Here is a 17,313-nt window from a genome sequence, read left to right as displayed (position 1 = left end):
TTGGCTTTTCTTTGCATATAGACGCTTGATACATTAAGAACGACTAAAATAATAATTTGAGTACTAATTAATATGATTTTGTCTGGTTTATGAGCTCGTTGCTGTCCTAATTCAGGATCTTCTTTTTAATATATTCTTGAAAATGTTAAAAAGAGAGAGAAAAAGGGGGCCTGGCGAGGATGTTAGCCCCAAGGCCCGTGCTGGCTCTCGACATTCCTGCATGGCTTTGAAGATTTTAAAGCTTTTTTTAGGGGGTCATGTGAATACAGAAAAAGGTAGAATTCATGTAATTAGCAATAATTAGTTAATTGTTTCTGAAATGACATGATATTTGAAGAGCAAAAATAGGCCCCTTGGTTTATTATGGCTCTCCCAGTCATTTAATTAAAGATTTATCTGTCTATAGCCAGCCCTGACTCCCCAGGGACTCATCAAGCACTCTTTTTGGACTTTCTCAATCCTGTTGCATCTATCACATCTGAACGCAATCTGTTCCAAAGACTGACCATTCTGATTGAAAAACAATATGTCTTAATTGTAGATAACTTCTTCTTTGCCAATCTTCAAATTCATGCCCCTTAGTCCTACCAGTCTTACCATTAAACACACAAGAAAAGATACATCAATTCTATATTTTTCCTTTATAATTTTGAAGAGATCCCCTGAAACCTTTCTTTTAGCAAAAAAAGAAAACACTTTTAAGCAACTCAACCTGTCCACATATGACAACACCGTCATCCCAGATATCATCCTATTAGCCCTCATTTTGAACTATTTCCAACTCACTGTACTTCTCTTAAAGTAAAGATTCAATGACAGAACACAATACTTTAAATGAGGTCTAACCAGGGATCTGTACAAAAAAAATTATTACCTTTATTAGCTTATATTCAACATTCCAGTAGATACAATCCAAAATCATATTTAGTTTCCCATTGGCAACAACACTACCTGAAAGACATAAGAAACTGATCGACCTAATTAGCAATATTGAGTTGACTTCACTGAAATATAGAATTAACACTTGCTGGTTAAATAAAAGTTAAAACCGTTGTTCCCACTATTAGTTGGTAGCTGCTACGTCTTAAAATAATATAATGTTTAGAAACAACAAAGGACCTATTAGTCCATCTTGGTTATCATATCCTCTAAACTATTATAATTTAATAAACAAAAATCTTAAAATTCATATAATTATCAAGCTTTCTCTTAAACTCACTAAAATTTACTGCCACCACAACATCTGAAAGCAAACCATTCCAGAGGCCAACCATCCTGTTAGAAAAATAAAACTGTCTTAGCTGAAGATGACTCCTACCTTAACAAAATTTATGTTTGTGTCCTACTATTCTCACCGTTAAGTATGAAAAAATATGATTCATCTACGCTATCAATTCCCTTTACAATTTTAAACATGTCAATCAGATCCCCTCTAACTCTTCTTTTTCAAGAGAAAACAATTTCAAAGACCTTAATCTTTCCTCATATGATAAATACTCCATCCCTGGCACAAATCTAGTAACCCTCCTCTGAGCCCTTTCCAACAATTCAATGTCTTTCCTAAGGTAAGAAGCCCAAGACTGAACACAATACTCCAAATGTGGCCTAACCAGTGACATATAGCCTTGTATTCAATAATTCTGTAAATACAACCTAAAATCCTATTTGTCCTACCACCAGCAACAGCACATTACTTGGATGGTTTAAAAGACTACACCAAAATCCCTCTTTTTCATAACACTGTTAAGGTTATTCCCATCCAAATTATACTTATAATTCAAATTATGATTCGGAACGAAGTTACCGAAAATCAACTAACGAACGGAGACGTAACAATACCTATATTTACCCTAGGAAATCACAGAACTGTGGTTGAGCCAGACCGATTCTCACATATAATAATAAATGGCACGTGGAATACATTTCAATCCAAAAGAAAGAAACAAACAAAAAAGGTTCTAGAAGTCCATTTTGCTGCCACAGGGTTTGAAATACACATAGAAGTACTATGAGTGATACATATTTATAAACTACATATTTATCAAAAGTGTAAGTCAATCAATCCTTTTTACACCAGAGAGGTCTTGAATATATACAGTTTGTTATAATACAGAGCGCTGTCAGCCAGGTATATTTACCCGAGAAAAACATACAAATTGTAGTTAAACCAAAGAGACTTTTCCGTATAAGGATAAACGGCATGTGGGCTGCATTTCAGTGCAAATAACATTGGAGTCCATCAACTCGCCCTCCCCACAAGAAGGCCTAGAATATATACAGAAACACTAAGAGTCATGTATATTTACCTCATAAAAACACAGAACATTTGTATTAAGCTACTTGTTTTCTAATCCCTTACTTACTAACGAACCCTGGGCCTGTGGCCCATAATTGCAGGGGCGCTATTATGGAAATCTGATTCTTGAACTATTATTTTGCACTTTTCAATTTAATGATAATTGCCGTTATAATGAAAACTTAATTTCTTAAACCAAGTTAGGAACAGCTATCAGTCATACTTATTTACCTGCTCTTATGTCAATGAATGTCAAATATGAGGTCCGCTTTCGAGAAATCATCATAAAAGTATTTTTGAGAAATACTCAGGTTCCCTAAGAGGCTGGATGAAAACTTTTACTTTTGTGCAAACCTAGAGGCTGAAAGGATTCGTTTGGCATCATTTAGTGACCCGGTAGGCCTATGACCCACATTTAAAGGGTGTTGCATATACAAGACTGTTTAGTATAATAAGAGTTATTATTTAGTTTATTTAGTGATTTAATATTTAAAGATTATTTAGTTTTCATAACAAGAGTATTAAAAGGCGATAGTTAAGACAAATTTCGTTTCGTAACTCGGTAAGAGTTGTACGTTGTGTGTGTAGTTCAAATGTTGTAATTTGACGTCACATTACTCGAACCTTCTGTATTTTTCTCACTGCCTTAAATAGGTATTGTTACATCATAGCGTCTCCTAGTTTGTAGAAAGTTCTAGGCCTGAGTCGAAATATATATACATAGGCGACAAAGTGAGCACAAGTCAAGTTAAGTCAGAAAAAGTGAAATTAGACTGCGTGATTGTTTGTTCAGCCATAATGAGTGATATTTTAAAGTGAGTTTCACAGTTTAACAGAGATAGGGAGAATAATTTGTCTTGCCAAGGATGTTCTAAAGTAATTGAATACGACTGTGCGGACTCTGATGAAAATGAGACAATTATTTAAGGTTCTGAATGCAAGTGCGGTAACCCACAGGGTAACATAAGTGAATTTATTGCAGATTGTATAGTAAGAAACAAAATAGAGGAAAATAATTTGTCTTGTCAATTGGATTCTAAACTAATTGAATAAGCCTGTGTGGACTTTTGACAAAAAAAAAGAGAATTATTTAGAGTTTTATATCCAACATCCTATAGTGTAAAAGATTTTTGTACATACGTTTGACTTGTTGTGAATATATTATTTCAAAATAAATGGATTGTGTGCTGTCTGTTTATTCTTTGAGTTTATCGCCAAGTCACAGACATCTACTGTAAAGAATCGAAGCCCATATACAAAACCTTGACACAGGGTAACCCTAAAGTAAATGTAATGCTTGAACTACTATATTTACATGCTTTAATATAAATCAAATTTGGGTTCCACTTTTGGGGAATCCCCGTAAAAGTGTTTTCGTGAAATACCCAGGTTCTCCAAAGAATGGAGTGAAAATATTTTCCTTTGTGCAAACCTCAGAGCCGAGACGATTCATTTGGTACCACTTAAGAGTTGGTTCGAACAGCTGTTTAGGAGGAGTTATGTGACACACACACACACACACAGACTCTGAATCCTATTATACATATTTCAAAAGGTTTCACACCTATAAAAAGTATTGTTACCTACTGTCACAGGTCACTGAATTATGATATTACATGAACTTTCTTGTAAGAAAGATTTCTCTGAATCTGTTAGATCAAGTGATATTTGGAGGATACAACCTCCGTTATTTTTTTATGGGAATGACTGGAAGTGATGTGAATAGTGCATGTGCTCTGTGAAATAATAGTATTATTGTTTCATGTATATAATGCTATATTCTCTGTTTGGTACAGATTATTCTCCACACATTGAGGATATCTTTGCTTCTTCTCAGAGATCTCTGGACACTTCAATAAAGGCACTTCATTCATACTCGTCAATTTGATTTTTAGTGTTTTGAATAAGGATTGTTTTCACACAACTGTACATTGTGTCAAGTCTTTTTCATTTTCATAATTCCTTCAGTATTAGAACAAACAGTTTAATTGTGCAAAACATTTTCTGCTCCAACCTCTTGTTATACTGTTGGACCTAATAGATTATTCTTAGGAGAGACCAGTACACCCTAGAATATAACAGAATGAGACGATAGGGTAAAAAAATTGGTGCCATAACTACAATGTTTGTTTTGTGTAGTTTTCTGTTATAGTTCTCTGTAGGGAAACTACTATCTAAGTATGGAGAGTGAGTATACTAAAATTACCTGTTTGGAGTTTTTCCACAGGTCTCTGACTACTAGGCAGTCTCTAAGACTCCATTTCTGGCCTAACATTTGGACAGGTAGAGTTGAAACTAATGAAAAAAGACGAGTTGCTGGTCGAATCATCTGACATGTGGGGGCCCCCCAGTGGCACAGCGGTATGTCTGCGGACTTACAACGCTAGAATCCGGGTTTCGATACCCGTGGAGGGCAGAGCACAGATAGCCCATTGTGTAGCTTTGTGCATAATTACAAACAAACAAACTGACATGTGGGCTCTGACTGAAGCCATGTTTGGACTATACCAGAATTTTCCTGTACCAACCAGAAAAACATCAGGAGTGACTGCTCTCCCAGCGACTTTTATATGATCAAGACTGACTACAAGCAACCCAATCAAGGAGGTCCACTACACAACTTATAGCAACCCCCATTAAACTGGAGCCAGCCAAGTCCATAGAAGTTCGTCCCAAAATCTTTCAGTGTCTTATCAATGGATGTCAGGTGGAGAAGCACGCAAAATGCATCCAACTGCACTAGGAGCACCATATACCTATACCTAACAGACTCTCCTCAAACCTCAAATTATTCAGAATTCTTTCTAGCACCGTAATAATCCAAACACTTCTGACACTACCTACTCAAAACTTACAATCCTACCATTAGTGGAAGAAGCTTCCATGGTATCAGAAAACAACATGGAAACATCTACATTGACCATTACACTATTGTCATCTTCCAAAAGGTCCCATATACAACTGGTAAAGTTGGAGAAATTAGAGTTTCTGCAATACACCTAAATGAAATTAAAAAACTCCTTACACTTCAGTAGATTCTAGCATTAATGTACCACTGCTAAGAACAAGAAATCAAGTAGATGAAGGCCTGGATTCTATATAACCATGATGAAGCCCATTGCTTAAAGCATAAGGATCCCCCTTCACAACTGGAGGAAAAGGTTGTCATATCTAGGTTAGTCTAGTACAAACTCAAAAGACTCTTGCAAGTTTCCAAGAGATAATCTTCTAGATTGCTACACTAAAGGATAGCTCCAGTAAATGTAATTAAAATATGTTTGAATATTCTCGAACATATTGTGTATAAATGTATATAAAGATTTTTTGTTGTTGTTCATAGATTGTTGTTTTGTAGTGTATGAAATCTATCATAGGTGCACTTGTACATGTGTATATTTAATTCTTGTGAAGTGGTTTTTTGTTTTGTTTTGTACTTTGCACATTGTTTTTAGATGTAAGTAATTAATAAACACTTTTTTATTATCTATTTCAGTACTTTAAACAGTTATTTTAGCGCATTTTAACATATTTTGATTTATTATTATTATAGATTCTGAGCAGTTTTTACTTTGCAATGTTTGTTTTAGTTTATTATACAGTGAAGGTATTTTTGTGTGGTTATGGTTATTACGTCAGGACTTGTACCATATAATATTTTGATGTGGTTTTGTAAAGTATTTGTTTTATTTTCTGCTCAGTTAAAAGTAATTTTTCTTATATTTAATTTTGAAATGTATTTCTTTGTTTTGTATATAATTTTCTATATGGTAATTTGTTTTAATTGTTTGTATTGTATCCAGTCTGTTTTGGATCTTCTGATGTAATTTGTGATCTCTTGTTTGTTTTTCTTATAAAGTAGCCTTTTTACATTGAATTTGTATGTATTGTTGTGCAAATGTTTTGCAAGGGTAAGAGCAAATTATATTGATTTCTTGACCAGTATGAATGTTTGTTTAACCGGATTGTAAGTTTGAAAGTTAGGGACAGCCGGGTCAGCCTGAGGTGAAATGGTAAAGGAGAAATATTATCTAAATGCTTACTATTGGTTTTCGACTCTCATTAATTAATAAAATTTGCTTTTAATTTCTATACGTACTGAATATGTATTCTTATTATAGAAAATAGTTTAAAGTAGCTACTCTTTCCCCAGTTACTACTGAGATGGGTCAGTCAAACAGTGTATCACACATGCTTTCTATTATAAAAGATTGTTCTATCATAGCGTATACTATATGGAAAATGACAGTAATATTTTATACTGGCAAATCAGGTGATCCCCAGACACATAACATTTTGCTTTGGAATGAGAGTGATTGTCATTCATGTGGATGGCGCCTTCAGAAGAATGGCATTGTTGTTTTCCTTATATAATGTCATGTTTTCTCAGTCTGGAACAAGATGAATGACAGAAACATTGCTCTGATTACAATAGTTACTGATTCACTTTAAGATATAACGCACACTAGTAAAGATGCCACAAACCTTTTGCCTTTAAAACTCGTTATGTGTTTGTGGGTGTTTGAGAATAAGCATTGTTTCACTATGTGATACATTGTGTCCAGTCTCAATCTTCGCTTCAGACTCAGTCGAGATTAATAGAAGTCAGATTTTGCTTCATAAAAAACAATTTCTGTCGAATCATCAGTTATTCTAGAGTTCTTATCAGACTATTCGAAGGTAAATCAGTGAATACCACATAACCACACTTTCTATATAGTTCGGATGGGTAGGGGGGTATATATGTGGCTCATAATACTTCTGTATATATTCAAAGCCCTCTGGCATAAAAATATATTCATATACCTACCAATTTTTTGCATTGAAATGCGACCCATGTGTCATTTGTTATCTTATGTAAGAGTCAGCCTGGATCAACCATAGGTTTTATGTTTTTCTGGGGTAAATATATGTAGCTCATAATGTTTTTTGTATATAATCAGAGTATTCTGGTAAAAAGTGGACTCGTGGATCCCCACTTTACTTTTCTTTGCGTGGGTTGAAAATTTTCTGTTTGAAGATTATACTTTATGAGATTCATTCGAAATTTTGTCACAGCCCGGCACATTTTCATTATTTATCTTACAGAAAAAAATATATTTTAAATCAGATTTACTTTTCAAAAAGTCTTTCTTCCTCATGAAATTCCATTAAGAGCTGGAGTTGTGTTTTCTGACTGGTATTGGTCTAGGAATTTTATAAAGATCTCTTCAAGTGGTCTCAGACACTTCATATACCACAATTCCTCAATGACCCTTAGACCATGTCCCCTTCACATTGAGATCGAATCTTATCAGGAGAACTTATCAACAGACGATTTGGGTGCATCAGATGTCAGCAGTTTTTCCTTCTGAGTCATGACTCACATTTAAATCACAGGCGTGGACTTTCACAGTATTGGCAAAAGTCCAATGCCCAGGAAAGGACTGAACTCTTCATTTAGGTGATACATTCTTCTCAAACTAAGCAATATTTTTAATATAATGACCAAAGAGTTCAAGCTAAGGACAGCTTTAATAACTACTTAGCAAAGTCTGCAATACAGCAATATCCTGTGGTCACAGCAGCAAAAGTTTTTGTTCCTTATCCAACCTCTGGTATATTCAGGTGAACTGAATGAACTCAAGAGATATATTGGATAAGTCTGCCAAGCAGATAGGAGATTTAGTCAAGATATGATATTACAAAAGTGCTAAACTTTTCTAGCTGAGGAATAAATAGAATGGACAGAATGAAAACAATTTTTATTTACATGTAAAGACAAAAACAGAGTGTGTATACTTGCTTATATGATGTTTTATAGTCGCTTTCTTAAAATGTTTCTAAAACAGGATTATCCATTTAACTGATTAAATATAAGGTTTTTAGTATTGATGAAACCTCTACTTTACGCAGCATGATATGTTCTATCATGTGACTGGTCATTGTTCTTACACAAAGGTGGGGCAGTAGTCTGTAGATATTATATTACATGTATAACCATTGAAAGACACTGCTGTAACTTCCTGATACTAGGTGACTGTAAACTATGTTCTCCACGCGCAGTAACAGTTATTACAAACTTTAAAAATGAGAAAGGAACAAAAGTAATTTGAAACAAGATCAACTTTATGCTTTTCCTGACCACGTGTTACGTGAACTCCTACGTATATTCTGAAAAACGAATAAATTCAGAATAAACAATAATGCTACAGAAAGAAATAAACCCATGATATATATTCCTATACCACCTGCACAAACGTTGAAGAACACTGCTGTCGAAATCCATAAACAATGTGTCGTTTTATGATAGCTAGTATTATCTATTCTGAGAAGAACAAAGGTAGTTTAGAACAATAATAACTTAACGACTTTCTTGATCACATGTGTCAAACTTGCACATATACAGAACGAATAATAAATTATGTAATATTATAAGAGGATAAAAACACATGGTACATTCAAATACAACACTGCGAATTACATTTTGTAGCAAGAAAGGTGCGAAGGACAAATGAAGAGTATATGTATTTATTTAAAACTGGAAGGATGGTTAAATATATTGAAACTTATGGTATGTGTGTGTGTGAGGGGGGGAGGATAATGAAGACACTCATCATAAATAGCAAAAAAGACTAGTCTTTGTAGATTTATTCATTTTTAGATTGAGTCTGGCGTGACCTAGGTTAGTGTTCTGTATTGTGAATTTATTCACAAAATGAAGTTCCAAAACTGTGTCTGGGTTATAAGGGTGACTGTTAAATCCTTATATTCGATCAGAATAGCCGAAGAGTCACCGGTGAGTATTGCAGACTGGGTTCCTTCCTTATAGTTTATAAACTCGAAATTGGGATGAGTAGCATATCTATCCCATGAGGAAATTTGCATGAATATCTGAAAAAACAAAACAAAAAAACGTATTTGTTTCTTCTTTGTGAGTGCGATGATGAAAAACGTGAGATGTGTAGGATAACAGGAAAAGTAAGACACACAAAAAATCGTCCTTTTAGAGAAATCTGGTGAAATTGAGAGTGGAGAATGCACCCTTTCAAAATATTTCGGTATGAAACAATGCAAGCAAACAACGTTCTTTTTTTTTGTTGTTGTTTTGTCGAATTTCGCCCAAGCTACTCAAGGGGTATCTTCGCTAGTCGTACCTATTTTTTGAAGTGATAGACTAGACTAGAGGGAAGGCAGCTAGTCAACAACACTCACCTCACCGCCAAATCTTTGGATACTCTATTCCAACAAATATAACGCCCTCACAGCTGAAAGGGCAAGCATTTTCGGCAACGGTTTTGTTCCTGAGATTAGCATTCGAACGCCGTTGCTGCAATGTTAACAAACAGTGAAGAATTTACAAAACATTTATTTGCTATTGGGCCTGCTATAGTGCCGTAGTGTGCAAATTTTGGAGCGCAACTATGACTGTAGGAAAATATAAATTACATATGAAAGTACAAATTTAAAAGTAAAGAAGTTTTAAAAACTACCGTACAAATATTACAAGTACGAAGGAATAGAGTAATAACAATTAACATGGGAAAATGACATTTAAACTATTTACACAAATGACTTATATGGGGGTAGAGGGGAGGGATGCGCACAATCAAACACCCTCTATGTTTAATTGTTAGTACGACTTCCAGTAAATGACAGTAATACTATTAAATAATAATAGTAGTATTACTAATAGAACTAACAGTAATTGGTTTGGATGAGGCATTAAAATTGCATAAAGGAGAAAACATGTTTGATGAATAAACTTAAAAATTATACTCTGATAATATAAGTTATATGTATATATATGTAAAAACAAAACAGGATACAACCACTCTCAGATTTCTTTGAACCGTAAGTTAGAAACTTCTGTCGGCCTGACGATTTGCTGCTATTTACAGTATGTCTTGCATAAGATTTGGTCGTTTAATAAATGATGAAGAGTCAGAAGATGAAGTTAAAAGGAAAAGTTCTGGTAAAGATATATTTTAATCTGCAGTGCATTAAATTTTTAAAAGAATATGAACTCTCATAGTCATAGTTGAAGAGCCTTTATATATTATAAAGCTATATATTAATGTAATTTACGAGTGTACGTTGTGCTGAGTTTAACTTTTAAGTTTAAGATTAACATAACTTCATCAGTCTGAAGTCAAGATTAAATTTTTATTTATGTAAAAAGTTATGTTTAAGCACCGAAAATTGGCGAAGCATTAGGAACGAATAGGCTTAAAATTTGTTATATAAATCACGTAAAATGTTTGCTTTTTTAAAAATTTTCCTAATTTGTCTCTAGGATTCAAAATCAGAAGCTTGTTGAAGTTTGAATTGGAAAGTTGAATCTGAAATGTAGAAATTAGGAGAATGTGGAAAAAATATGCATTTTACATGATTTTTTAACGTAAACTTTAGTAATGAGTTAGTTACCATCCTAGTACTACTAGTAGTAATTGCAAATATAATAGTACTTCTTTCCGCTAACACTCAGTCACAGAACCACACACTAAACGGCAATAGTAATTACTATATAGACCATTGAGCTGAGCATGACGAACACGTAACACTAACAACAATGACGTGTTTATAGTTATACAGTGACCCACAGAAGTAAAATGCTTTATACGTATAATGAGAATAAAAAACAGCTTAAGGCATATATGGTTACCTTTTCTAATTAAGTTAAAGTATAAGAAATTATGGTTTCCTTAAAAGTTCAAGTTACAATACAACTGTAGTGCTATGTAAACCTATTCAGAGCTTCATTTTTTGTTACATATTTGTTTACTTTTAGAAATGACTATACATCATTACCTAGGTGACACTATGAACCATGGTTAGTAACCAAAGTAAAGATATTAAAATTTTTGTCACAGAAATATGATTGAACCATTAATACACATCACTTTGAGGATTAACTGGTAATAGAACTGTTTAACTTTAAGTTAACAGGTGCAGATACATGTACTACTAGTAGTCTGTTTAACTTTCTATTAAATGGTTTTTACAGTAGATGTATAGTTATTGTGAAAAGTGTAAATGTTACTTTTTGTGTGAACTTATTTCACGGTTTATAGATTAAATCAAGATAACTTTAACTTCAAAAATTTCCTACTACATGTATTATTGATACTGTTGATTAGTAGTACCACAACTATGTAATTTGAAAATACTATGGAGTTATGTCAGATAAGTCTGCCAAACAGGAGGTTTGATTTGGAGATGGAACAATGAAGTAATGATAAAAATGCTTAATAACCAAGCCTATGCTATGTGAAATAAATAGGCTGTACAAAACCTGATGAAATAAACAGCCTCTGACAGAATGCTAAAAAACTGTGTGTACCTGCTTAACTACAGACAGTCACACACTACCATATTAAAAAGCAGGGTGATGCTCAGATCAGATTTGGAACTATACTTGAGAATTAAGTAAACAAAAAGATTCTACTGAAAATGAAACCTCACATTTATCCAGCATGATTGGTCATTATCATTTCAGTTAGGTGAGGTTAAAACTTCTAGATATTACTTGTATAGCCACTGAAGGGCATTACCCTTGATGTCCTAAAATGTAGGTGATTTGAAACAAGATAAACTTAATGATTTTCTTGACCACATGTTATGGAAAACCTGCACGTATTCAGAACTCAGGATAATTTCAGAATAAATATTGATACCAAAGAAAGAAGAAATCTGTGGTATATTTCTATGTCACAGATGTATACACATTTAATTACAGTTAACTAATTCCTAATAACTTAAATAAATGCAAGATAATGCATGAGGGTTACGAAACTTTAGCGACACAAGTCCTTACTTAATAAAACTGGTTTATTCTTTCTGAATATAACTTTACCGATACACTTATTTTCAACAGTCGCTCTTTTACAAACGTTAACTTCAACAATACTTCCTGACTGCAGTTCAATTACTCACTACTTACACACACTTTATGAGCTCGTCACGTTGTGACCATCTTACATATACCAGCTACCCTATATCTAGTAATCTCCCGACAACTCCCGAAGGTTCGAGAGAAGGAGTGGTGTGATATAGTCACGTGACCTCGCTGACGCAACACTATATAGAGAAAACTTAGTGGTCCCCTCGACTGACGTTATATATTAAGAATAAAACCTGTAATGTTCTGAAAATTTGAAGAAAAAAAAGTAACTACGGAGATAGAAAACACATCATATGTCCAGATATCACACTACAAAGTGCTGAAAATCTGACAAACATATGTTTATTTATATTGTAAATTACTATAAATACGACAAAATACATTCCACTTATGAACTATGAACTCGCTTAGCCTTAATTAGTTGAGTATGTTGCAATTTTAATTTTACTATTAAGTCCACCTCTATGAAAATTATCTATATTTAAATGAAAGTAATAATATTTTTAGATCCCTTAATACCTCATTTATCCTTGTTGTGTTCAACCATAGTTTGTAACTCTCACAAGTGATTTATCTGTAATTAATCTATATCCGATTAATATTTTTCATCATAAATTTAGCAAAACTTTTATAAATCTAATTCAATCTAAAGATTTTTATTTATTAAATAAATAATATAAAAATAGCGAAATAAGCATCAACAAGTTTTCTTGGGACTACTTCACGTCTCGCAGGTAGATAATTGAGAGGCTGGTCGTATAGTGATTTGTATCTGAGAGCAGTAAGTTTAGAATCGCGACGAACTTCTGGGTGACGGTTGTGGCGTAACGTTGCTGTTGAAGCTTTAACGATAATATCGATACTGGAACAGTTTCTTACGAATTGCTGATTTATATATCGGCATAAATTCTGCTAAACCAAAATGTCCCAAGTTAGGGATGTTATCGAACAAAATGGACCTAACCAAATCGTCCGTATTCGCAGGGACAGCGAAACTAACTTGGACGACTTGTTTAAAGCTGTGTTACAGCCAAAAGACAGTCAGGTTCAATTAAGTCGAAGGACTGTTCCGATGAGACTTAGAAATTTGCCACCGTCATTTTTCCAACAACCAGAAACAAAATCTGCATCTCACAGCCGAGAATCTAGTTCTGATACAACATTTTCTCCGTGTGTGAGTCCAGTCCCAGGTGCCTCACCCTCTCCCCAAGGTGCTCAACATTCAAGTAATAATATACTTCAAGTGCATCATCCTCGAGCAAATTCATCGCCTGCAACCCTTGAACAAACGTATAACCAAAATACTGGGCAGCAGCATCAACACTTTAGACAACACAGTTACGACAATATTATTGATGACGTACCTTTGCCGTCAGGCTGGGAGATGGCAAGAACACCTTCGGGTCAGCGATATTTTCTCAAGTAAGTAATGTCCAGTTTAGAGAATAAATTTACTTAACCAGTTTAAAAATTGTTTATGGCTATCCAGAAGTTATTTTTGATGTAACACAATGAATAAACCTACTAAGCAAAATTAAGTTAATTAACCATGTACGTAACATCTTGTAAACATTATGTTTCGGTCTGTTCACATGTAGCTGCAAAAAACTGATGGGCCCCCGAGTATGAAAATTTGACATTAAAGACGCTGTATGAATATTAATTGGGTTTTCTTCCATCCTGCATAGGCAGTGGAATAAGTAAATTTGAAAATGTAAACTTAATTATTAGGGGTAATAAGGTTATTTGGTTTGACGAAGAAATGAATGGAATTTCTTGTTTCCAGAAGGACAAATATTTATAAGATGGGAATTTTGCCTACTCTTAAAACTTCTTTATTTACATTAACACGTTAACTTTATCTAACAAATGTTGAAAACACAAAAATGATGAAATTGCTTTTAATACTGCTTATAATGTACCCATACAAATGTTACAATTAACATTCCACCTTCGTTCATTCTGATTAAAGGGTAGTGTATCTGACGATTTTGGGGGAATCCTAAATACCTTTAAATATGGAAACTGATCTTGTGAGCCTGTGTTCCTTTTATTGTTTGAGACCCAAGAACCATGTTGCTAACATTTTATATCAACACAGTTTCTCACTGTTATTGTGCCTGCATGTTATAGGAGTTATAAAGCTAGTACAGATGAGTCACTCTGTCATGCTGAATCCAAAGAGAATACACCTTATTTGAAACATGAAAGACTAAATCTGTGCATAGAAAATACTACTGATCTACACATATACAGTTCAAACTGAGAGATGTTTCCAAGTATATGATGATTTAGCTGGCTTATCATCATTGTCAAGGATAACAGATATTATTAACAGTTGTGGGAAGTCCAAAGCTGTATTACTTACTTTAGTTTTTTTTTTCATCAACTTCTTTTTTTTTTTGGCTATGTCTTAAGACTCTTCAAGCTATTAGTGTGTTTGTTGGGTTGTTTCACCAGTTTAAACATATGTTATACAATATAAAACTCAGCTTCTTTATTATCTATGAGAGCAGACTGATAGCAGTTGCAAAAAGCACTGATAATTTTTATGTAGTATCCTAGAGAAGGAATGCACTGGTTGGTAAACACCATGTTCAGTAACTTACACAACTTTATGCAACCATTTTTTGTTCCTCCCACCCAACACACTTTTGTGATAAGTCTTGGAAAATTTATTCCTTTATAGAATTCTGGTTATCCTCTCTTACAAAAAGTTGACATCTACTTTTACACCCTGTTCATAAATAAAATCCAAAGTGTTCTTAAATCAGTCCTTTATCTACAGTGGCTATATTCTGGTTATCCCTCTATTACAAAAAGTTGACATCTACTTTTACACCCTGTTCATGAATAAAATCCAAAGTGTTCTTAAATCAGTCCTTTATCTACAGTTGCTATATTGTATGCCTCACTCAGGTATGAGTGTTTTCAACATCTTTTTGAAATGTGATAAATAATATCTGTACCATTAATTCACCCATCAGCAAGATCTCAAACAAGGACTAACACAAGTTACCCAGTGGTTAGATGTTGGTGTTGCTTCTGCAAACTGTAGTTACACTTCTGGAATGTATACTTACCACTGGCCCCCCAGTGGCACAGTGGTGTGTCTGTGGACTTACAACGCTAGAAACCGGGTTTCGATACCCGTGGTGGGCAGAGCACAGATACTCCATTGTGTAGCTTTGTGCTTAACTTCAAACAACAACTACTTACCACTGTTCAATGTCTGCATCCATGTTTATGCCATCTAATCTAACAAAAACAGCTGAAAAACTTTTACAATTCTATGTGTTTGTAATTCTCTTTAAATACACAACTCTAGATATGTAGGTAACTAAAAATTTATGTAAAACAAGTTTACTATGATTAGGAAAGTGTTGCGTAATAGTCTAAGAGGAGATTCTCAAAAGAGTTCATCTTTCAAGATTTGTTCATCACCCTAAAAGGAAAAGGTCTAACTTGATTTTCTGCTAGCAAAAACCTTCCTAAACATTTATGTGTATGTTGTAAAGTCAGTGGTGTAAGTTTTTTCTGTGACACTTTGTTTCAGGATACCCTGTGCTCCTAGCCAAGACGTGTTCATCCAAAATCAGAATTACAACACATTTTTCTATTAGCCATAAGATCATAACTAAAAGTCTTACGAATTTCACATTTTGAGCACTAAGTCTCCCAATAACATTTTTTATTGTGAAGAATTAGCTTATATTATTAACCAGTCAAAAGCTACAAAAGAAATATTGTATGTAAAATTATTTTCTCCCCAAAACTTCATTTTTGCAAAAACTAGAAGACCTTGCTGAACGTAGCCAGATTGTGATTTACAATAAATTGCATCAATACTAAACTAATTTGAGTAGCAGGAGGCAAAACATTTTTCTTTTTATAAATAGAAGGGCTTAAACTAATTTCACTTTACAACAGATTATAATTTCTATATGCACAGGGAAAAACTTGCTTCATCATCAGTTTATAGCTGTAGTCATATTTCCAAGTAAAAGTAACCAGTAATGTATTTTCTGGTACACTATATACTTTCAAGAAAGAGCTAGTCTGAATAAAATTTTGTCTAATGATGCACTGAATTCTGCTTTAAAATAATGCACCACCTAATATACTACAACTTGAATATAAGCAAAGCAGTCTTTGGATTTAACTGGTCATTGTTGAGACACTGGATATCCTCATTGTTATATATGTTCAAGTTAAATGTTGACAGCTTTAGAGTAAGAGCATCTGTGGTCTAGAAATACTGAATTTTACAGTGTAATACGTGTTATTGTGAACTGTGTGTTTAGAAGACTAAAATATCTCATATTGATCTAGAACTAATGTGTTTGTAAGTATGGCTAAAACACATTATAAGTGATATGTTGCACATATATTAGACCATGTTTTATTTGAATTGAACTGAGATATACAGACTAGTTTCATCAAGTATATGACAAGCTTATGACCAACCTTATGAAGTACATATACATATATTCAGTGTACTTTGCATGTTGGTGCTTTCCTAGTTTTGATTGCAATAGATAAAGAGTACAATAGCCTTTCATAAATATTTTCTTTCTAAAGTAATACTTCATGGCAGAATATATATACATAATTGTTAATATTTCCAAGCAAAAATATTTTGTTTCAATTTATAGGTTGGGCTAAAAGTCTGGGCACCCCCCCCCCTTCTAATAAAGATAAGTGTACATGAAAGAAACAAATTATTGCATATTGACATATTTACATATCTCATATTGATGTAGACTAACAAAAGGTTTGATTAATAATCCAAAATGTCTGCCTGTTGGCCTTCATTTCCATGTTCGATGTGACATCCCCTTATAATATTAGGGGTGGCCTTAGTGAAACTTTCAACTATTTTTTGCTTCAAAGCATCAGTTGTTTCATATCATTCCTTTGCCACAATTAATACTAAAATGTGAAAAACTAAATTGTTAACATAAGGAATGTGTACAGAACTTTTTGTCTGCCCTATACATGTAGTGTGTGTTTAATGTTAACATAAGGGGTGTGTCCAGAACTTTTTGTCTGCCCTATACATGTAGTGTGTGTTTAATGTTAACATAAGGGGTGTGTCCAGAACTTTTTGTCTGCCCTATACATGTAGTGTGTGTTT

The 17,313-nt window shown here is 33.7% G+C and overlaps 2 protein-coding genes across 2 annotated transcripts in view; both read left to right on the top strand.

Annotated features, from left to right (window-relative positions):
• Nucleotides 1–10,028: 10,028 nt before the first annotated feature.
• LOC106464703 (AMP deaminase 2-like) overlaps nt 10,029–17,313 on the top strand; it is a 45,586-nt gene continuing 38,301 nt past the window's right edge. Inside the window, exon 1 of the mRNA XM_022392469.1 lies at nt 10,029–10,247. Coding sequence (XP_022248177.1) covers nt 10,175–10,247 — 73 coding nt within the window. The 5' untranslated portion in view covers nt 10,029–10,174. The remainder of the gene's footprint in view (nt 10,248–17,313) is intronic.
• LOC106464701 (transcriptional coactivator YAP1-like) lies at nt 12,962–13,602 on the top strand. The gene has a single exon (XM_013924856.2). It carries the CDS (start codon nt 13,099–13,101, stop codon nt 13,600–13,602), a length of 504 nt encoding a protein of 167 aa, XP_013780310.1. The 5' UTR covers nt 12,962–13,098.

This window comes from Limulus polyphemus, unplaced genomic scaffold (assembly GCF_000517525.1).
Source record: "Limulus polyphemus unplaced genomic scaffold, Limulus_polyphemus-2.1.2 Scaffold1723, whole genome shotgun sequence".
NCBI lineage: Eukaryota > Metazoa > Arthropoda > Merostomata > Xiphosura > Limulidae > Limulus > Limulus polyphemus.
This window is presented reverse-complemented; position numbering and strand designations above follow the sequence as displayed.

Excerpts from the sequence above, each read along its gene's own strand:
- LOC106464701 (XM_013924856.2), top strand. The coding sequence starts at position 13,099 with ATGTCCCAAGTTAGGGATGTTATCGAACAAAATGGACCTAACCAAATC.